The 21,075-nt window shown below is 39.3% G+C and overlaps 1 protein-coding gene across 3 annotated transcripts in view; it reads left to right on the forward strand.

Annotated features, from left to right (window-relative positions):
- Positions 1 to 21,075, forward strand: part of CUL2 (cullin 2) — an 85,485-nt gene that overhangs the window by 33,037 nt on the left and 31,373 nt on the right. For all 3 annotated transcript variants that reach the window (XM_023218157.1, XM_023218159.2, XM_023218160.2), the window contains exons 5-8: positions 2,586 to 2,691; positions 6,682 to 6,764; positions 17,181 to 17,277; positions 17,375 to 17,485. In XM_023218157.1, coding sequence (XP_023073925.1) covers positions 2,586 to 2,691; positions 6,682 to 6,764; positions 17,181 to 17,277; positions 17,375 to 17,485 — 397 coding nt within the window. The remainder of the gene's footprint in view (positions 1 to 2,585; positions 2,692 to 6,681; positions 6,765 to 17,180; positions 17,278 to 17,374; positions 17,486 to 21,075) is intronic.

The following is a 21,075-nucleotide window of genomic DNA, read 5'->3' on the forward strand; positions in this document are numbered from 1 at the left end:
TCTGCTTCTATGCTAAGCAGTTTACACTTATTACATAGTTAAAGAAAGCTCCTGTAGAATTCTGAATAGGAAAGTGACATCCTGACAGCAGAATTTTTAGATGAATTAAAGATGCCAGAAACTGAAGTAGAGCCCAGTCATAAAAGTGTTTCACATGATCGGGGCAGAGGGTAAGCAAGTACATTGGAAGTCAAAGGAAGTAGTGGGAGGAGGTGATGAGTACTTTAGGAAGACAGGAAGACTGACTAATTAAAGCAGGCAAAATGAAAGGATGAGATAAGGGATTCTAATGTTTTAGGTGAAGTTACCGGAATGGTCTTGGTTCCAGTGACCAGAAAAGAAAACCAGTTTGGAGCAGAGATTCCATATTGGAAGGCACATGTAAATGGTAATGATATGACAACTAAGTAACCTCTCCTGAGGGAGCACCCCTCCTTGATGAAGTCTTACATTTGTTTCTATATTCTAGCACAGAGTGAGCTCTGTGTGGGCAGAGACCATGTTTTTGCTTTTCATCTTTGTGTTTGCGTGCCTCATATTGTACCTGGCACACAGTACACCCTCAGCTGATGCGTATTGAATGGGAGTGGAAGACCTCTCCTGAGTTTCTGTGCCAGCCCTGCCACTTAGGAGCTGATTGACCTTTGGCAAGCTCTTTAACCTCTCTAGGCTGCAGCTTTCTTATGTATAAAATGATCATAGGAGTACCACATACATCTGTCTTATAGTACTCAGCCTCATAAAATGCTTAGGGCTGTGTCTGACAGGTGATCTCAATACCTGTTAGTGATTACTTTTATTTCTTGGTATTCATGGCTTTTATGATCTGGCTGCAGGCTGCTTTTCCAAGTTTGTGTTCTGCTGTTAGCTTTTGCTATCCTGGCTGTCTGGAATGTTATCCATTTATTTATTCAGTAATTCATTCAGTAAGTATTTTTTGAGGACTTGACTTTTGCCTGCCACTACTGTGGATGCTGTCTACAAGAGGGGTTCTTGCTTTGTAGACTTTACATTCTAGAGAGAAGATGAATGTACAAAAAAAGAAACCAATAAAAGCATAGGATTATTTCATGTAGTAGCAATTACTGTGAAGAAAGTAAAATAGTTGTGCGTTAAATAGTTACTTGCTTAGGGCTGGGAAGTGAAGGCTAACTCCTCTGCGGTTCAGGGCAGGCCTGAAAGGTATGTCTGTGCTGTGAGACCCAGATGAAAGGGGACTACCCTTAGAATATCTGGGATGGGGCGCTTAGGTGGAGAGGCCATCCAGTCTCTACCTTTTACTTTTGTCTCTCAATCTTACTCCTCTTTCCTCAGCTGGAAGGCATGGTTGGAAACTCAGCATGAAATTTTGAGAATTACAGTGAGGATAGAGAGGAAGGAATAAATGGCATTTTAAAGGGGGAAAAAAAGGAGTATGATTTTGTAACTTATGGTCAGAGGACACTAAAATGTCAAATGGTACATCAAGGTTGTAAGCCATGGAGTCTAGAGCCTTGACACTAGTGAATATGGAGGTGGAACTTGTGTAAATGGTTGTGGATATACCACTTTGGAGTCAATTTTCTAGGAGTCATTATTTCTTGTAGAGACAGTCTCGCTGTTACCCAGGCTGCTCTCAAACTGCTGGTCTCAAGTGATCCTCTCACCTCGGCCTCCCAAAGAACTGGGATTACAGGCATGAGCCACTACACCTGGCCAGGAATTATGTGTTTGTTTCCCAAAATTTTTGTCTTGTTTTGGTTGTCTTTGTTTTTAAATTGTCTGAGTGGACCCTTCATTTTGGTATAGTGAACTTTGAAAATTGTATATATTCACATAGAGACTTCATGGGTTGTTGCCTAAAATGCTGTATTATCAGTAGCTATTTACACTAGCGGAGCCTTTCAAATGAATAGTTTTAGGTGGTGATCATTAAAGGCATTATGGTGAAATCTGGGATCCTAAAAAGTACACAGTTGAACGTTAAGAGTCCTTTCTCCGTGTTTTATTTTAGATTTCTGTATTCATCTTGGTTATTCTTAAAGCTAATCACATTTATTAGTCTTAAAATATATTAAACATTTTCATTATAATTCATTTTCCTCTGGTAGACAAAGTCATCTTATATCTGTCAGTCTTGCCCATACTTACTATCTGTAACACTCTGTTCCATTTTCTTACCTACTGATTGTGATCTTTTTTGTTTAAAAATGAAAAATTTCATTTCTTCCTGGTGATTAGAATATAAATTAGAAAGCTAACTTGACTTTGATCTTTTAACCATTCTCTGTTTAATTTTTGGAAAGTGAACTTTATCTTGACTTTCCCAAGAAGAGTCTGGGAAGTAGCAAACGAGATTGTAGAAATTCTGAAACTTGGATAAGAGCTGTTGGGCTAGAAGGGTAAGGGCTTGCAGAGAAAGGTGGGCTGATAATTTTAATTTTTATTATATTTCTAATCTCTACATAATTCATTTCTTTTGGATTTATTAGTAGGCTAGTCCATGGTTGATATGTAACCTTAAAAATATTCTTCTAAAGTTGCAAGTTATTTGCTTTCCTACTGACTTTAACTTAATATCCATTGATATTACATTTATTTTCCAGGTATCTCAACACCCAGTTTATTAAAAAGAATAAATTAACAGAAGCGGACCTTCAGTATGGCTATGGTGGTGTAGATATGAATGAACCACTTATGGAAATAGGAGAGGTAGGAAATTCTTTAAATGACTAGCAAACATAAGTATATTTTTATACATTGAGGTAATTTTTGCATCATTTTTTAAGAACACTGATTTGGCTAGCTTAATATGGTCAAGATTTAAAATATCCTAAATAAAATGCTATAGTGATTTCCTAAGAATCCTCAGAGGGACGAAAAAGATGTGACAATTACTCTTTTGATAATTAAATTTATAATGGATGAATGATATAGGGTTAATGATTCTGCATTGTGAAAAAACTCAAAAACAAGTATAAAGTGTTGACGGCCCTATAGTTAAAAGTACAGGGGACAAGTACTTAAAAGACAGGCTAGAGGAGAGGAAACACAAATTTATGAATGTAACAAATTTATTGTAACTTTACTATAAAAGTAATTAAATTCAGAGTAAAACAAAAATGGGCAGTTTGGTCAGTTCATTCAAGTTCTTGAGGTACAGTGCAAATTAAAATATGGAAAATTATGCTGATTGTGAAAGAAATATTATTGTACAAGCTTGTTTATTCATTTAATACATCTTTATTGAGTAGCCAGGCATTGGGGATACAATGGTGAACAGACAGAAGGTCCCTGCACACAAAAGCTTGTAAGTTCATGTAAGGGAAGCAGATGCCAAATAGGAAGTTAGTGTTAACTTGTGATTTGTATTAATGAAGGAAATAAATGGCTAAGAGGCAGCATTAGTAGACATTTAAGTTAGTGTAATCCTTTCTGAAAGAAATTGATCAGTGTCTTTCTTTCATTACAACTTAAAATACTTAATAACTTTTGACCAAGTAATCCCAAGTCCTAAGACTAGTGATCCATACTTGGAAAATAATAAATATGATAAAATTGTTTAATGTTTAAAAGTATTCTTTGCAATCATTGTTTTTTTTTTTTTTTTTTTTTTTTTTTTGTGAGACAGAGTCTCTCTCTGCTGCCCAGGCTGGAGTGCAGTGGCCGGGTCTCAGCTCACTGCAAGCTCCGTCTCCTGGGTTTACGCCATTCTCCTGCCTCAGTCTCCCGAGTAGCTGGGACTACAGGTGCCCGCCAGATTGCCTGGCTAGATTTTTGTATTTTTCAGTAGAGATGGGGTTTCACCGCATTAGCCAGGATGGTCTTGATCTCCAAACCTCGTGATCCGCCCGTCTCGGCCTCCCAAAGTGCTGGGATTACAGGCTTGAGCCACCACGCCCGGCCGCAATCATTGTTAATAGGGTGCCTAGTGGCTAAACAGTGTAAAATTTCAGCATCCAACATTCAGCAATAAAAAGCATGAAAGAAGAATGTATTATATATATGATTTTGTTATAAAAGTAGGCAAATGGATAAATTAATAGCAGAAAATTGTTCATAGAAACTTTAACAAAGGGGACATGGTTTATGAAAAAATTTGCACACAAAATTACAGGTATATGTTGAATACAAATACAATTGTAGGGAAAAGATGATGTAGAGAAAAGGATCAATGAGAAATACCAAAATACTAATAGCAGTTGCTTTTAGTTAGTAGCATTATAAGTGAATGATTTACTTAAAATTTTCCCTTATCACCAGAACTGTCAAGCACGCATCTCTTCCCGGAGGAAATCACTGTAAACGATTTAGTCTGCATCTTTTCTGAACTTTACCAGTGTATTTACAAATATTTACATACACACACGTGGCAGTTTTCATTTTACTTTTCAAACTGCAATATAATGGCACACGTAAAGTTCTACCACCTATATTTCTTCCCTTTTTTTGTTATTAATATCTTTTTACATAAGTTTGTTTTTTGTGAAAGCTTAATATTCTGTAGAGATACAGAGTAATTTTTTAAACTATCCCCTTAGTTTTTTTTTTTTTCTTTTGAGACGGAGTCTTGCTCTGTCACCCAGGCTGGAGTGCAGTGGTGCAATCTCGGCTCACTGCAAACTCTGCCTCCCGGGTTCATGCCATTCTCCTGCCTCAGCCTCCCGAGTAGCTGGGACTACAGGCGCCCGCCACCACGCCCGTCTAATTTTTTGTATTTTTAGTAGAGATGGGGTTTCACCGTGATAGCCAGGATGGTCTCGATCTCCTGACCTTGTAATCCGCCCGCCTCGGCTTCCCAAAGTGCTGGGATTACAGGCGTGAGCCACTGCGCCCGGCCAATTTTTAAGTTTTTGTTATTACAAACAACACTGCAGTGAACACCACTATTTATTCATTCATTAAGTATTTTTGAACCTCTCTGTGTTATATATGTTGAAGACAACAGTGAACAAAATAGAGGAAAATCTTATGCTCATGGAGTTATATTTATGTATATATCTCTTGGTACATGAGCAGAACTTTTTATAGACTGGGTGTCAGGAAGTAGAGCCTCTGTTGAAGCACATCCTGCAGTTTCACAGCTCTGCCCCATTGCCTTTCAGAAGGGCCTTTACCAGTGTCCCCTTCCACCACATGTGTAAAATACCAGTTTTTCATGTATTGCCTCCCCAACCCCCATTCATGCTATTTAAGAAGAAAGAAAGGCAAAACTTGAACAGTGTTCCTTGTGGGAAGACAGATGCTTAATTACCAATGGATCAGAATAAAATTACCCTAGGGAAACAATAGAGAGGCTAGCAACAGCCTATCTGGATATAGTTAGGGTGGAAAAAGAGAAGAGTCAAACAAAGAAACAAAAAAAACTGGTTTTCAGTACTGGAATAATTTATACTCTATGTGGGGAAAATACATTTGAAGTTTAAAGATCTAAATGTGAAAGGCAGAGCTTGAAAACTTGGAAGGCAGAGTAGGAGCACACACATGCCTCTTACCTTAGGGCAGAGAAGGATTTCTTAAAAAACAAAAAATACCCATGATAAAAGAAAAGATTGGTAACTTTGAGTATATTAAACTTTAATATATTTTTACCAAAACATAATAAAGAAACTGAGCAGTTAATTTACTGGGACAGACTGTGAAACTTTCAAGGGATTAATTTCCACAGCATATAAAAAAACTCTAGCTTTTATTAAGAACAAGACAAACTTTAACAGACTAATGGGCAAAATTAGGAATGGGCATTTCACAAGGAAGAAACCAAAATGGACAGTAAACATTAAAGAATCCCCAGCTTCACTCAGTAGAATGAGAGTTAAAACCACAAAGAGACCCTGTTCTTTGTTTTTTTGTTTTTTTTTTTGAGACGGAGCCCTGCTCTGTCCCAGGCTGGCGTGCAATGGCAAGATCTTGGCTCACTGCAACCTCCACCTCCCAGGTTCAAGCGATTCTCCTGCCTCAGCCTCCCAGGTAGCTGGGATTACAGGCGCACGCCTCCCCACCAGGCTAATTTTTGTAGTTTTAGTAGAGACGGGGTTTTGCCGTGTTTGCCAGGATGGTCTTGATCTCCTGACCTCGTAATCTGCCCACCTCGGCCTCCCTAAGTGCTGGAATTACAGACGTTAGCCACTGCGCCTGGCCTAAATTAAGATTTTTTTTTTTTTTTGAGACGAAGTCTCACTCTTATCCCCCAGGCTGGAGTGCAATGGCACGATCTCGGCTCACTGCAACCTCTGCCTCCTGGGTTCAAGTGATTCTCCTGCCTCAGCCTCCTGAGTAGGTGGGATTATAGGCGCCTGCCACCGCACCTGGCTAATTTTTGTGTTTTTAGTAGAGACAGAGTCTCACCATGTTGGCCAGGCTGGTCTCGAGCTCCTGACCTCAGGTGATCCACCTGCCTCGGCCTCCCAAAGTGCTGGAATTATAGGCGTGAGCCATTGCACCTGGCCTAAAATTAAGATTTTCAATTAATAATAAAGCCTTAATAATGTTGATAGGGCGAGTAGAATGGTCATTGATACTTCAAATTAGAAATTTATTTTCTTTGAATTTTAAAATTTTTGTTTAGGTATTATTTGGATTTTGAACAATTAGTGTAAATACTTCTTTTGATGAGTATTTTTAGTTAAAAAAATCCTTGAACAAATGTAAAAAACATATACTAAGTAATTCAACCCTGGTGATTTTTGTTTTTCCTGGCAGCTGGCATTGGATATGTGGAGGAAACTGATGGTTGAACCACTTCAGGCCATTCTTATCCGAATGCTGCTCCGAGAAATCAAAAAGTGAGTGCGAACATTTATCTTGCTGAGTCAATTTTATTTTGTTGTTTGATACGGTTTTAAAATACTGTACAGTTGCATAGCCTGTGGCCAGCCTTGGGGCTGGTTTTACCATAATGAGCTTCATTTTACTTCTAAGTGCCAGCATTTTTAAGTTGTTTCATTTTCTTCTTCTTCTTTTTTTTGGTGTGGGGAGCTCTGGTCTTTTCTTATACCCTAATATACTTAGTATATAAATAAGTATCTGAGGGAAGTGATTCATGTGCTTTTCAGAGCCGAAGCCTCTTAGATTTTCTAGGCAGCGCCCTGAGTTGCTTGTACATATTATCCGTTTAAATCCCAGTGAGGACTGCCTATTCAGGAAGACAGATTCTTCTAGTTAGTTGGTTACCTCTTAGCCTCACTGTTATAATCAATAGCTTGCCTAATTTTGTGATACAAATTTATGGGAAAATGGTTTTCCACTCTACCCATGGCTCAGAGTGGTTGATGCTTTTACCCTAGTGCTGTGTGAATGCAATTTAGTACAAAGAATATTTTCCTGCAGAGTCTAGAATAGAACATCCTTGGATCAGCTCTGGCTCAAAGACTCTCAGAAGCACTCTGTCAGTCACACAAATACATATCCAATAAATTCCAGGTTACTGGGACTGATGTTACAGGAATTATCTAGACCAGTGAATTGTGGTGTAATAATGGCCACTCCACCTGTATCTGTGTTCTTCAAGAAGACCCAAATGAGGAGTTTTTTAAATATGAGGAATAATCTGTCAAAGCCATGGTACTTAGTATGGGACTCCTGGGAGGAAGTAAGGGATTAAACACACACACCCACCCCCACGCCTCACATAAGAGGATAAGAGAATATTTTTAAATTTTTAATACCAAATAGAAAGTAGGTGGTAGCAACTGGTAACTTGATTTTTAAAAATGGTTGCTGACCATTTGAATGATTCCATTGTTTTTAGAGATTGAGAGCTGCAGAGGAAAGGCAATAGTGAAGCACTAGGGTGTAACCCGTTGTTTTTCTTCCTCTTTTCTTCACAAAACTATGAGCTAAAAAAACACGCCCAACAAAACTTCTAAGTTCTAATATAATTCCTTCTGCTAAAATATACTAACTTTTCTTTTGACTTGGAATTCAGGTATTTAAAAGTATAATGACAATACTTTCCAAATGTACTTTTATGAAATATCTTTTTTAATATAATTTTGTCCCAACCTGGTAAATTTTTCTTAAGTGTGATTGTTAGTTTGCTGAAAATCAGTGTGATGAAAAATATGTAAGAAAAATGATACAACTATAGCATATTAATTCTGTATTTTAAGTAGAGACAGGGTTTCACCATGTTAGCCAGGATGGTCTCGATCTCCTGACCTCGTGATCTGCCCGTCTTGGCCTCCCAAAGTGCTGGAATTACAGGCGTGAGCCACCGCGCCCGGCCTGCCAGCATATTAATTCTGGAAAAGATAGATTATCTGGTCTGCTTGTCTTATTTTTATTGTTATAATCGGCTTCCATTAAAGCATTGTTTCATATACTTTACTGAGATCTCACTTATTCTTCATGGCAGCTCTCTTAGGTAGGGTTTTGCATGTTAAAGTTGAGGAAACTAAGACATATTAATAATAGAAATTAAACATGGGAACTGCATACCAAGCATTGTTCTAAAATTTTTACATGCATCTTCCCATTTAATCCTTACAACACTAGAAGGCTAATACTATTAGTGTCACCATTTTACATGCATGACATCCTTGACATGCAAAGTCAATGGTGGTGATCTGACTCAGATCATTTGACTCCAACCTCCATCTAATAATAATTCTAAGGATTCACATCTGGGCTATTCTAACTCTGAATTCATTATGCCTGTCCTTTTTTCCTTTTTTGAGATAGGAGTCCCACTCTGTCTCCCAGGCTGGAGTGCAATGGCACGATCTCGGCTCATTGCAGCCTCCGCCTCCCGGGTTCAAGTGATTCTTCTGCCTTAGCCTCCCGAGTAGCTGGGCACCACCATGCCCTGCTAGTTTTTGTATTTTTAGTAGAGACTGGTTTTCACCATGTTGGCCAGGTTGGTCTTGAACTCCTACCTCAAGTGATCTGCCTTTCTCGGCCTCCAAAAGTGCAGGTATTACAGGAGTGAACCACCACGCCTAGCCTTTATGCCTTTTTTTTTTTTTTTTTTTTGGAGACAGAGTCTTGTTCTGTCGCCCAGGTTGGAGTGCAATTGCATGATCTCAGCTCATTGCAACCTCTGCCTCCTGGGTTCAAGCGAATCTTCTGCCTCAGCCTCCCGAGTAGCTGGGATTACAGGCGTGCATCACCATGCCCGGCTAATTTTTGTATTTTTGGTAGAGACGGGGTTTCACCATGTTGGCCAGGCTGATCTCAAACTCCTGACCTTGTGATCAGCCCACCTGGGGCTCCCAAAGTGCTGGGATTCCAGGCATGAGCCACTGCACCCAGCCTATGCCTGTCTTTTATGCACAGAATATTTCTTCATTCCTGGCTCCAATACCTTTAACTCAGTGGGGAATACATTTCAGTTTTATAATGCTTTGAATATTCTAGTGTTTTCACACATATTTTTCATTTGGTCTTAAGGAAACAGCAAGTTTTATTTACAGGTAATAAATTGAATTTCAACAAAGAGAAATGAGTTGAAAACTTGAATATAGCTAATGAAGTGGACTTCAGGCTTTTAGCCTTCCACTTGGGGTCTTTCCACTGCATTACTTTAACTCTTTACGCATTGTTGTTTGAGCTAACATGGTCAAACCATAACTTCCATTACCATGTCTGAGAAGCTGTAGTAGAAACTCTCCATCTACTATATGGAGAGTGGAAACTCTCCGTCTACTATAGGGAGAGTGGAAACTCTCCATATAAGGATTTTATCTAATCCTTATAAGAGGACATGATGGTGAATGTTATAAACTCATTTTAAAAGTGAGGAAAATGAGACATGAGAGAGTAAGCAACTTACCTATGTCATGTAAGTAGTAAATGGCAGAACTGGAATTAAAACTTAGGTCATTTTTTGGTCCCTAAGTCTATGGTCTTACCCATATATTCATACATTTTTAGAAATAGTTCATTCAAGTTGCATCTTATTGCCATTTCTACTAAAGGAGAAGTATTTTATTGTGCATACCTACAACTTTGTTGTAGAAGGTGCTAACCAGACTTACAGAATAAATTCTTTTCAGGTCTAGCAGAGCTTGTCACAAATTTGATTTCCTGTCAATGTATTGACACTTTCCTTTTCCCATATCATCCCCGGGTTCCTAGATACTGTTATACGTCTCTAAAGAACGTTTCTGGCCGGGTGCAGTGGCTCACGTCTGTAATCCCAGCACCTTGGGAGGCTGAGGTGGGCGGATGACCGGAGGTCAGGAGTTTGAGGCCAGCCTGGACCTAGTGAAACTGGACCTAGTGAAACCCTGTCTCTACTAAAAATGCAAAAATTAACCAGGCGTGGTGGCAGGTGCCTGTAGTGCCGGCTACTTAGGAGGTTGAGACGGGAGAATCACTTGAACCCAGGAGGTGGAGGTTGCAGTGAGCCGAGACTGCACCATTGCACTCCAGCCTGGGCAACAAGAGTGAAACTCCATTGCAAAAACAAACAAACAAAAATACATTACTCTGTGCTCATGGTTTCTCAAATGTGGCAAATGAAAATCAAGATTACACTGGGAAAGTTTAGTAGAAACAATTTTCCTTCTACAAAAAAATTACAGAGTAAGATATGCTGATTGTAAAAAAAGAATTGAAATGTACAGAAGGTTAAAGAGAAAAGTAAGAAACATTTCTGGGCAATGTTAAGAGGACCATAGAGACTTTAGCCCAAACCCAGAGAACCTTCAGCAGTCCCCCATTTTCTTGTTGTGTTAAAAAAGGCGGGGAGGGGAGGGGAAGGCTGGGCACAGTTGCTAACAGCACATTGGGAGGCCAAGGCAGGTGGGTCACCTGAGGTCAGGAGTTCGAGACCAGCTTGGCCATCATGGTGAAACCCCGTTTGTACCAAATATACAAAAAATTTAGCTGGGCATGATGGCATGCACCTGTAGTCCCAGCTACTTGGGAGGCTAAGGCAGGAGGATTGCTTGAACCCAGGAGGCGGAGGCTGCAGTGAGCTGACATCACGCCACTGCACCCCAGCTTCAAAGACAGAGCAAGATTTCGTCTCGGGGGAAAGAAAAAAAAAGTTCTGGTTTCTCCTCGTACCTTCCTATTTGAAGGAAGCTGCCATTAAGGATTTACGGTATGTTCTAATAAAAATTTTCTATGCATTTACAGTTGTGTATGTGTGCACACTAGTACATATGGACATGCATATCTGTATACAGATTTACGTATAGTATTACACATGTTCATATGGGTATACATTGGGGAGCATTTTGAACATAGATATCTGGCTCTCCCCCATAGCTACTGATGCACACTCCAGGGAGAGTAAGAGCTTATATTGTTACAAAGCTCCCCAGATGTTTTTATGCATCCAGTTCAGACCAGTATTTGTGAGGTACTGGTCTGCAATAAATAATTCTCCACGTATTTCATAAAGCTTTTATTGGAGTGTTTCCTTTTTTCCTTTGGATGTATTGCAAAAGTAGGTAGAATACTTAAAAATATATTCTTTCTAAAAGTTTAAACAAGAAGAGATTAATGATTGTTGTGAGACTATAAAGTGGAAGTATGGGGAGATTCCTTAATGGTGGTAGAACAATTCTGTCTTGAATATGGTGGTGGTGAGATGAATATGGACATGTGATGACATTACATAGTACCATACACACATAAACACAAATGATTGTGTGTAAAAACTGGCAAAATCTGAATAAGATCTATAGATTGCACCCATGTCAGTTTCCTCATTTTAATACTGTCCCATAGTTATGTAAGATGCTACCATTGGAGAAAGCCAGGTGAAGGGTACATCAGAAATCTCTTTATTATTTTTGCAACTTCCCTTCAGTCTATAATTATTTCAAAATAAAATAGCTTTTTTTCAGTTTAAACAGTGTACAAAATATCAATGTTCCTTTTTTATTTTCTTCCTTTTACGGTAGACTTCCTTTCCCCTCCTTGTAACTTTTGAAAACTGGTTGTACCTTTGTATTTATTTAAGTGCGGTGGTTTCATCTCTTTTGGAGGGACCTTTGTGTTCCTTTAGGGTCATGATGAAAGCTGTGGAGCCTCCTGACATAAAAATGCTTGGTATGCATAGGCACACAAAATTGTTACATAATTTTAAGAAGGTTTATGGAATCCTAAGGCCAGAATTGCTGTTTTTGCATTTACTTAGTGGGTTTCTCTGTCCCCAATCAGGGAATTGCTTAGCAAATTTTAATCTGAAATAAGTCTCTGCAGTTAATATTTGATGAATCAGTAAAAGTTTTTTATGTTCTGAAGTAATAACTCAAGAGCAAGACAATCATGACATACACACCCTCTCTCTGTTTCTTACAAGAGTGGTTCTGTTTCAGAACTCTTCTGTTCTCTGTATCAATTTGTTTATCCTGTGCCAGTGCCTCACTGTGTTTATTATTGTAAGGCTTGATATCTGGCAAGATAAGTTTGCCCTCCAGAAACCAGAAGTGTTTTTGCTGTTGTTTGGCCCTTTGCTCTTTCATGTAAGTGTTATAGACTCCTTTCCTAAAACAAAATTTTCTGTGGAGACAAGCACAGTGGCTCATGCTTGTAATGCCAGCACTCTGGGAGGCCGAGGCAGGAGGGCTACTTTAGGCCAGGAGTTTGAGACCAGCCTGGGCAACATGGCAAGAACCTGTCTCTACAAAAATAAAAATAAAATTAGCTGGGTGTGGTGGAGTGCGCCTGTAGTCCCAGCTACATGGGAGGCTGAGGTGAGAGGATTGTTTGTGCCTCGAGGTAAAGGCTGCAGTGAGCCATGTTCGTGCTGCTGCATTCCAGCCTGGATAGCAGAGACCTTGTCTCAAAAGAAAAAAAAAATTCTGTGGGATTGATACTGAATTGAATCTATAAGTTAGTAGGAAGAGAGTTTCCGTCTTCACAGTATTAAGTCTCCTTATCTATGAACATAGCATCTTTCTCTGTTTATTATGCCTTCTTTAGTATCTCCTAGTTAACTTTTATAGAGTTTTCTGTAAGGGGTTTGTGGTTTGTGTGCTTTTTGTTAGATTTATTTCAGGGTACTTGATATTCACTGATATTACAAAAAAGTGTGTTGTTTTTTTTTTTTTTTTTGAGGTGGGGAGGCAGAGTCTCACTCTCTCGCCCAGGCTGGAGTGCAGTGGCACAATCTTGGCTCACTGCAACCTCTGCTTCCCCAGTTCAGGCAATTCTCCTGCCTCAGCCTCCCGAGTAGCTGGGATTACAGGCACCTGCCACCATGCCCGGCTAATTTTTGGTATTTCTTAGTAGAGACGTGGTTTCGCCATGTTTACCAGGCTGGTCTTGAACTCCTGACCTCAGGTGATCTGCTCCCCTCGGCCTCCCAAAGTGTTGGGATTATAGGCATAAGCCACTGTGCCTAGCTTGTTTATGGATTTTCTAATATTAAACTATGCTTGTATAACTAGGATAAAGGCTAGATCCTTGTCCATTATAGTTTTTATAGACTGTTGAATTTGATTTACTGATGCTTTATTTGGAAGTTTGCATCTGTGCCCATGAGTGGAACTGGCATGTAATTTTTCTGTCTTGTAATGTCTTTGTCTGGTTTTGGCATGCAGCTTATCCTTGTAGAATGAAATATTGGGTATTTCCCTCTTTTTCTTTTGAGTAGAAAAGTTTGCATACAATTGGGATTATCAGCTTCTTAAATGTTTAGTAAAACTGAAAAACCGCCTGTACCTGGGGTTTCTTTGTAAGATGATTTGTTTGTATAAGATTTTTAACAATGCCTCTGTTATTTCAGATCTTAAGACTAGTCAAACTTGTGTTTCCTCTTAAATCAGTTGTGAATTTTTTTTTTTTTTTTTGCAAAATCATTGGGAAGTAGTTGTGTAACAGTGTTCTCTTTTAAAAACTTTATTTGAAGTAATTTTAGATTCATACCCAGGTTCCCCTAATGTTACAACTGATAATATATTTATGAAAATGGGTGTATCCTTATTAACTAAAACTACAGTTTATTTGCATTTGCTTTTGCACTGATGTTCTTGTTCAATCCAGATCACAAAATCACATTTAGCTATCATGTCTCTATTCTGTGGAACCCTTTCCTTTCATATATGACCATAAAAATGTTAAAGAGTAGTGGTCAGGTATTTATAGAATGACCCTCAATTTTGGTTTTTGTGATGTTTTCTTATGATTAGACTGAGACTATGGATTTTTGGGGAAATACCAGAAGGTAATGTACCCTTCTTATCAGATTGTATCAAGGAATAGATGGTGTCAACATGACTTCTCATTGGTGATAACTTTGATCATGATGATTTGGCGAAGACATTGTTTTCATTTTCACCTGGAATAATGTCTTCCTTTCATTCATAATATTGCGTATTCACATTTTCTTTTTTTGATCACTTTTATTAGACGTGTATATATTTTGTTGGATTTTATTCCCCCTAAAGAACTAACTTTGGCTTTATTTTTTATTTTTTATGTTTATTTTATTTATTTATTTTGAGACAGCATTTTACTCTTGTCGCCTGGGGTGGAGTACAATGGTGTGATCTCAGCTCACTGCAGTCTCCACCTCCTGGGTTCAAGCAATTCTCCTGCTTCAGCCTCCTGAGTAAGTGGGATTATAGTCACCCGCCACCACGCCCAGCTAACTTTTGTATTTTCAGTAGAGATGGGGTTTCACCAGGTCGGCCAGGCTGGTCTCGAACTCCTGGCCTCAAATGATTGCCTCCCAAAGTGCTGGGTTTACAGGAGTGAGCCACTGTGCGCGGCCCTAACTTTGATTTTAAATGATCTCTAGTATGTTGTTGTTTTCTCTTTCATTATTCTACTCTTATTTTTTTCTTTCCTTCTTCTGGGAGACAAGTGTTTTTAGATTAGACTGAAATAGGTGCAGAACCCTTGGAGGGGGAGACATTTAGAAATCTTTAACCAAATTATTTTTTATTGTAATCTAATGTGTTCACTCACAGAATTGAGCAGCTATCATAGAGAATTAAGCAAATATGGAGGTTGAGGTAGGGTTTCTGATTTGAGTCACATCTTTCTTTTACAATGAATAGTATTCTGTGTATTTAAAATTGTTTTCTAGGTGGGAATGTCTGTTAAAGGAAATAAAGAAGTTAGTAATTTAGTCAGCATATTATAGAACTGCTTGTTAGAGCTATCGATCATTTTGTTCTTCTTTATTACCTGGAAAATTTTATCATGATATGCTTCTTCTCTCCTGCTGTTTAGTTACCCAATGGTAAGTTCATATAGGAAAAGCAAAATAACTGTTTGTTTCTTTCCTTTTTAATAACCCAGTTTTTTGGAGTTTTTTGTTTTGTTTTGTTTGAGATGGAGTCTTGCTCTGTCGCCCAGGCTAGAGTGCAGTGTACGACCTTGGCTCACTGTAACTTCCTCTTGCCAGGTTCAAGCAATTCTCCTGCCTCAGCCTCCTGAGCAGCTGGGATTATAGACATGCACCACCATGCCCAGCTAATTTTTGTATTTTTAGTAGAGACTGGGTTTCACCATGTTGGCCAGGCTGGTCTCCAACTCCTGACCTCAGGTGATCTGCCCACCTTGGCCTCCCAAAATCCTGGGATTACAGGCGTGAGCCACCGCACCTGGCTGACCAGTTAGCTTTTTAAACTTTACCAGAATGAACTTAGGCTTAAACTAGTGAGGCCTACCTCACTTTATTAAACTCTTCTCCTAGTGGCGTATATTAGGTTCCTTCCAGTTTTTCCACTAACACCACTCTTGTTTCTGTTGTGCACGTATGCAGATGTTTGCTTGGGGTCATAGAGTATGTACACTTAGAGTTTTGCCAGTATGTCCTCCAGAGTATCTGTTCTTCCACCACAAGCAGAACATGAGAAAACAGTTCAGATCAGTATTACACCAGATTGAATGTGGGCTTATGTAAGGTCACACATGTGACCCAAGCCAAGGAAATGAGCTCACATGTGTGACCTTATTATATGAACTAATCAGCAATATCAAGAAATCAGGATTCCCTATGAATGACAGAATTACTGTAGCCATATTAATTCATGTCCAAAAAAAGTTTCCCAGAATATCAAAATAATTAAAGGAAGAATCAAAGAGGGCTAGAGGGCTTCAGAGGCAGGGAAGGACTCTAGTATGTAAAGGTGATTGCCTGGATGCTTTTCCTTGATGCCTTTCTTAAATGATAGAAAATTCTTACATCCTATATAAAGAGCAAGAAGCTCTTACTAGGGAATGATGATAATGTGTTTTCTGTTGCTCTCTTTGTGACATTAATGCAAAGAAGAAATTATTTTAAAGTAGGTTGGAAGAGTGCGTGTAGTGAGATAAAACATAATGGTTTGATTTGAACATTGGTACTAGAGTCAAAAAAATCCCAATTTAGAGCTAGATTGTTTTACTGTGGCTTTAAACAAACTTTTTTTTTTCTATTTTATTTTTCTTTTTAAAAAAATTTTTGAGACAGGGTCTTACTCTGTCACCCAGGCTGAAGTGCGGTAGTGCAATCATGGCTCACTGTAGCCTCAACTCCTCCTGGGCTCAAACGATCCTCCCACCTCAGCCTCCAGAGTAGCTGGGACCACAGGCATGTGCCACCATGCAAGGCTAAGTTGTTCTTTTGTGTGTGTTTTTTTGTATGGGGTCTCCTATGCTGCCCAGGCTAGTCTCAAACTCAGGACTCAAGGGATCCTCCCACCTCAGCCTCCAGAGTAGCTGGGACCACAGGTGCGTGCCACCGTGCATGGCTAATTTTTTTTTCCGAATGAGGTCTCGCTGTGTTGCCCAGACTGCTCACAAACTCAGGACTCAAGGGATCCTCCCACCTTGGCCTCCCAAAGTGTTGTGATTACAGGCATGAGCCACGGTGCCTGGCTCTATTTCATATTCCTTTAATTAGAAAATCTAACATTCACCTACATGTCTTAATACGATTAAGACATTATAGTTTGTAGTGAGTGAAATTCAGGCATTCTTAACCACCAGTATTAAAGTTTTGAATTGATGGGCTTGTATCTACTTTGTTAAAATTAAAGAAGTGTCATCTTAGTACTGGCATAGTATCTTGAACTTTACAATCAGTTTTCCTTTTATTTCTCGAAATGACATCTAATGTATACGTTAACTATCATGAATATTAACTCAGCTGTAATACGAACAAAATCGTTAAGATTCATGCATGTACCTTTTTATAGTTCTTTACACTTTGATTAGACCAATGGAATAAGGAGCCATATTTTGGCATACTTTGGTATATTTCCATAGATAATTTATATTCTCGTATTTTGTGTTATGCCTTGTTTTAGTGATCGTGGTGGAGAAGACCCAAACCAGAAAGTAATCCATGGGGTTATTAACTCCTTTGTTCATGTTGAACAGTATAAGAAAAAATTCCCCTTAAAGGTAAACAGCCTCCTTTAAAAATATAAATAATCAGACTGTTAATTTTTTAAACTGCTTGTTCTAATTTCTTCTAATATGATGTAATTGATTTATTCAGTTTTATCAGGAAATCTTTGAGTCTCCCTTTCTGACTGAAACAGGAGAGTATTATAAACAAGAAGCTTCAAATTTATTACAAGAATCAAACTGCTCACAGTATATGGAAAAGGTAAGAAATAAAACATATTAAATATGTTTATCTATTTTTGTATCTGGCCTGGTTTTATTTAACATCGTTCTTAGTTTTTGGGGGGTTTTTTGGTGGAAAAAGATTGTTTATTTAATCATTAACTCTGAGTTACAGTTATTATACAATATCGTTGTTAAGTCATTGCTCTTGTTGTAACATTTTCCTGAGAAAACAGTACCCTTCCAGTTTTCATCATAATTGATGCTTTTTGATAAATCCTGACTGCCTGGATTAATATATATGCACATTCTTGGCAGAATAATAAACTGGATTTCATGCTTAGTGGTTTGTTTAGAGAATAGGATAAGTGCAGAAGCTCTGTGTTGAGGTTTTTTTCTTCATTTAAAATGAGAGGAAAAATATGAGGGAAAATATAGTAATGTCTACAATGACATTTGGATAAGTCACTCTTTTGGTCTGTTAAGTTCTTGGAAAGCTGAGAGACAACCCCACATGAGGTGTTTTTTTTTTTTTTTTTTTTTTTGGGAGACATGGTCTTGCTCTGATGCCCCAACTAGAGTGCAGTGGCTTGATCATGGCTCCCAGACTCAAGTGGTCCTCCTGTAGCTGGGACTACAGGCACACACCACCACACCCAGCAACTTTTAAAGTTTGTTATAGAGATGGGGTCTCGCTGTGTTTCCCAGGCTGGTCTCAGAACTCCTCAACTCAAGCAGTCTTCCTACCTCAGCCTCCCAAAGTGCTGGGATTATAGAAGTGAGCTGTCGCACCCAGCCAAGAAATTTTAATTGATCACTAAACCAGTACATATTGGTTATCATATGTTAAATTCCATTTATATTTTCTCAGTAGTAGAAGAAAAAAAAATGGTCATACAAATTACATCACCATATATAAGCTATATTAGAATTTCTAGCCATGTTTTTTTATCTGCAGTGTTGTATTTCAAGCATTTTATTTTGGATGATTTGTGTTAGTTTATGTAGCCAGGAAAGGTCAAGTAGTGTAAGTGGATGAGCTGTCTTCCTACATCTGTAGGCCACAAGTTACAAAGCATCAGTGCTTACCGATACACTGTTCTGTCGTCCACAAAGCCCAGATCTAAAGGTCTTAGTTGTTTGACTCTCTTCCTCCTTTGTTACTAATTAGCTCTGTCCCCTGAGCAAATTATCTGGAACTTTACTCCCATCGATTAAGTTCAGGTTATACTAGATCAGTGGTTCTAAGCTCTTAGCCCTTATTGCACCTTCGACTCTTGTTGAAATCTCTAGATCCAGCCCTAAGAATCGCACACAGATTATCTGTGATACATACACTTTGCTCTATCTGGCTCTCAAAAAGATGCCACGGGCAAGTGCTGGCAGTAGCCCAGATGTCTGTCAGAAGTTGAAAGGATAAGCAAAATGTGATATATACGTCCTTTGGAATATTATTCATCCCGTGTAGTGAAAAACTCTCAAACCATGTTTTTTCTTCTGCTCTGACATCACAGCAACGATCATCAGCACAGAAGGCTTCTGTAAACAAAGTTGTGGCTCTTTTCTCCCACACAGCAAGCAGCAGACACCAGCCAGGTGTCCTCCAGTTCAACTCTAACACCATCTACTTGAGATAGTGGCCAATCGCACACATTGGGGGCTGAGTCTCCAAGACTGCCCTGCACACCCCCAGACACCAGTCACAAGGCTGGGCCTCCAGACTACTGACTGACTGGCTTTCAAGTTGAGGTCCTACAATACACTCTTTGGGTTCCATTAATTTGCTAGAGCAGCTTACAGAACTTAGGGAAACACTCAGTGTTTACTAGTTTATTAAGAAGGATATTTCAAAGGATATAATTAAACAACCACTTAAGGAGATACATAGGGCAAGGTCTGAAATCATCCCCGAGTGCAGGAGCTTCTGTCCCTGTGGAACCGAGTCTTCTTCGATTTTTGTGGAAGCTTCGTGATGTCAGTAGTTTTTCCCCCAGCGTACAGGGTGGGGCTTTCTCTGGGGAGGGTCTTATGACCCACAGTCAGAAAGGTAGGGCAAGATTAGGAACCACAGATGAAAACCAATGTACATGTATATCACAATACCACACAGTCTTAAAAAAGAATTGAAGTTATGATGCTTGACACAACATGAATGAACCAAGAAAATGTTATGCTAAGTGAAAAAAACCAGGCACAAAGGGGCAAATATTCTGTGGTTCAATTTATAGGAAATTTCTAGAACAGACAAATTCAAAAGGACAGAAAGTAGATTAGAGGTTATCAGGGGAGGAGGATGTGGGGATTTGTTACTTAATGGTTATAAAGTTTCTGATGGGGTAATGAAAAATATTTGGAAGCAGACAATGGGGGTGGTTGCACAACACAGTGAGCGTTATTTAATGCCACTGAATTGCCCATGTAAAAATGGCTAATGTAAATTTTATTATCTATGTTTTTACCACAATTTAAAGCACTGATAATGTAATATACCAAAACCATTGAATTTCACACTTTAAATGGGTGGATTATATAATATGTAAATTACATCTCAAGGTGTTAAAAGGGAGGGAGGGGCATTGGAATAAATTATGTTTGGAAAAGAGTGTTTATTAGAAAAGCTTATTTCAGGCCAGGCAAGGTGGCTCAGACCTGTAATCGCAGCACTTTGGGAGGCTGAGGCGGGCAGATTACGTGAGTCCAGGAGTTCAAGACAAGCCTGGGCAACGTGGCAAAACCCCATCTCTACAAAAAGTTAAAAAACTAGCCACGCATGGTGGCGTGGTCATCCGGTCCTAGCTCTTGGGAGGCTGAAGTGGGAAGATCACTTGAGCCCGAGAGGCGTAAGTTTCAGTGAGCCAAGATTGTACCACTGCCCCCCTGCCTGGGCGACAGATCGAGATCCTGTCTGACAAAAAAAGAAAGAAAAAGAAAAGCTCATTTCAGGAAATAATGTTGGACCATATTAGCTTCAAGGGCAAAATCCTGGACTTTGTTCTCCATTTAGTTAATTGGGAGATGAGTCAGTGCAGCCTTCCTGCCTCCCATGCTGCATTCCTCTAGCTTTGGCCTTTCTTTCCCCCAGTGGTTTTACAGCTGTTTGAAGCCCTGCACTGGGGCAGTCCAACTTTGTCTACGCTTCTCTTGATATGCACCTCTCTCCCCTAAGTTATCATTGTTTTATGTTTTCCTTCTTTCATCCTCTTTCACCTCTCTCAGACCCACTGTAATTCCTGTTGCATTAAGTTAATTTTAGCAAGCAGGTTAAAGTCACTGTAGTATGCTCTGAATGACTAATAGGCTTAATTCTTTTTATTTGTTATAAAAATAGCCCTTAAAGGATTTATTGTTAACCAAAGTGCCTTTCTTAGCTGATGTGATATGTGGTGAACACTTTTGTCCTCTAGACGAGGGGTCCCCGACCCCCAGGCTGAGGACTAGTACTGACCTGTGGCCTGTTAGGAACCTGGCCGCACAGCAGGGAGTGAGCAGCCGCTGTGTGAGCAGCCACTGTGTGAGCATTACCTACCGCCTGAGCTCTGCCTCCTGTCACAGCAGCAGCATTAGATTCTCATAGATTCTCACAGGAACGTGAACCCTATTGTGAACTCTGCATGCGAGGGGTCTAGGTTG

This window comes from Piliocolobus tephrosceles, chromosome 9 (assembly GCF_002776525.5).
Source record: "Piliocolobus tephrosceles isolate RC106 chromosome 9, ASM277652v3, whole genome shotgun sequence".
In the NCBI taxonomy this organism is placed as follows: Eukaryota; Metazoa; Chordata; class Mammalia; order Primates; family Cercopithecidae; genus Piliocolobus; species Piliocolobus tephrosceles.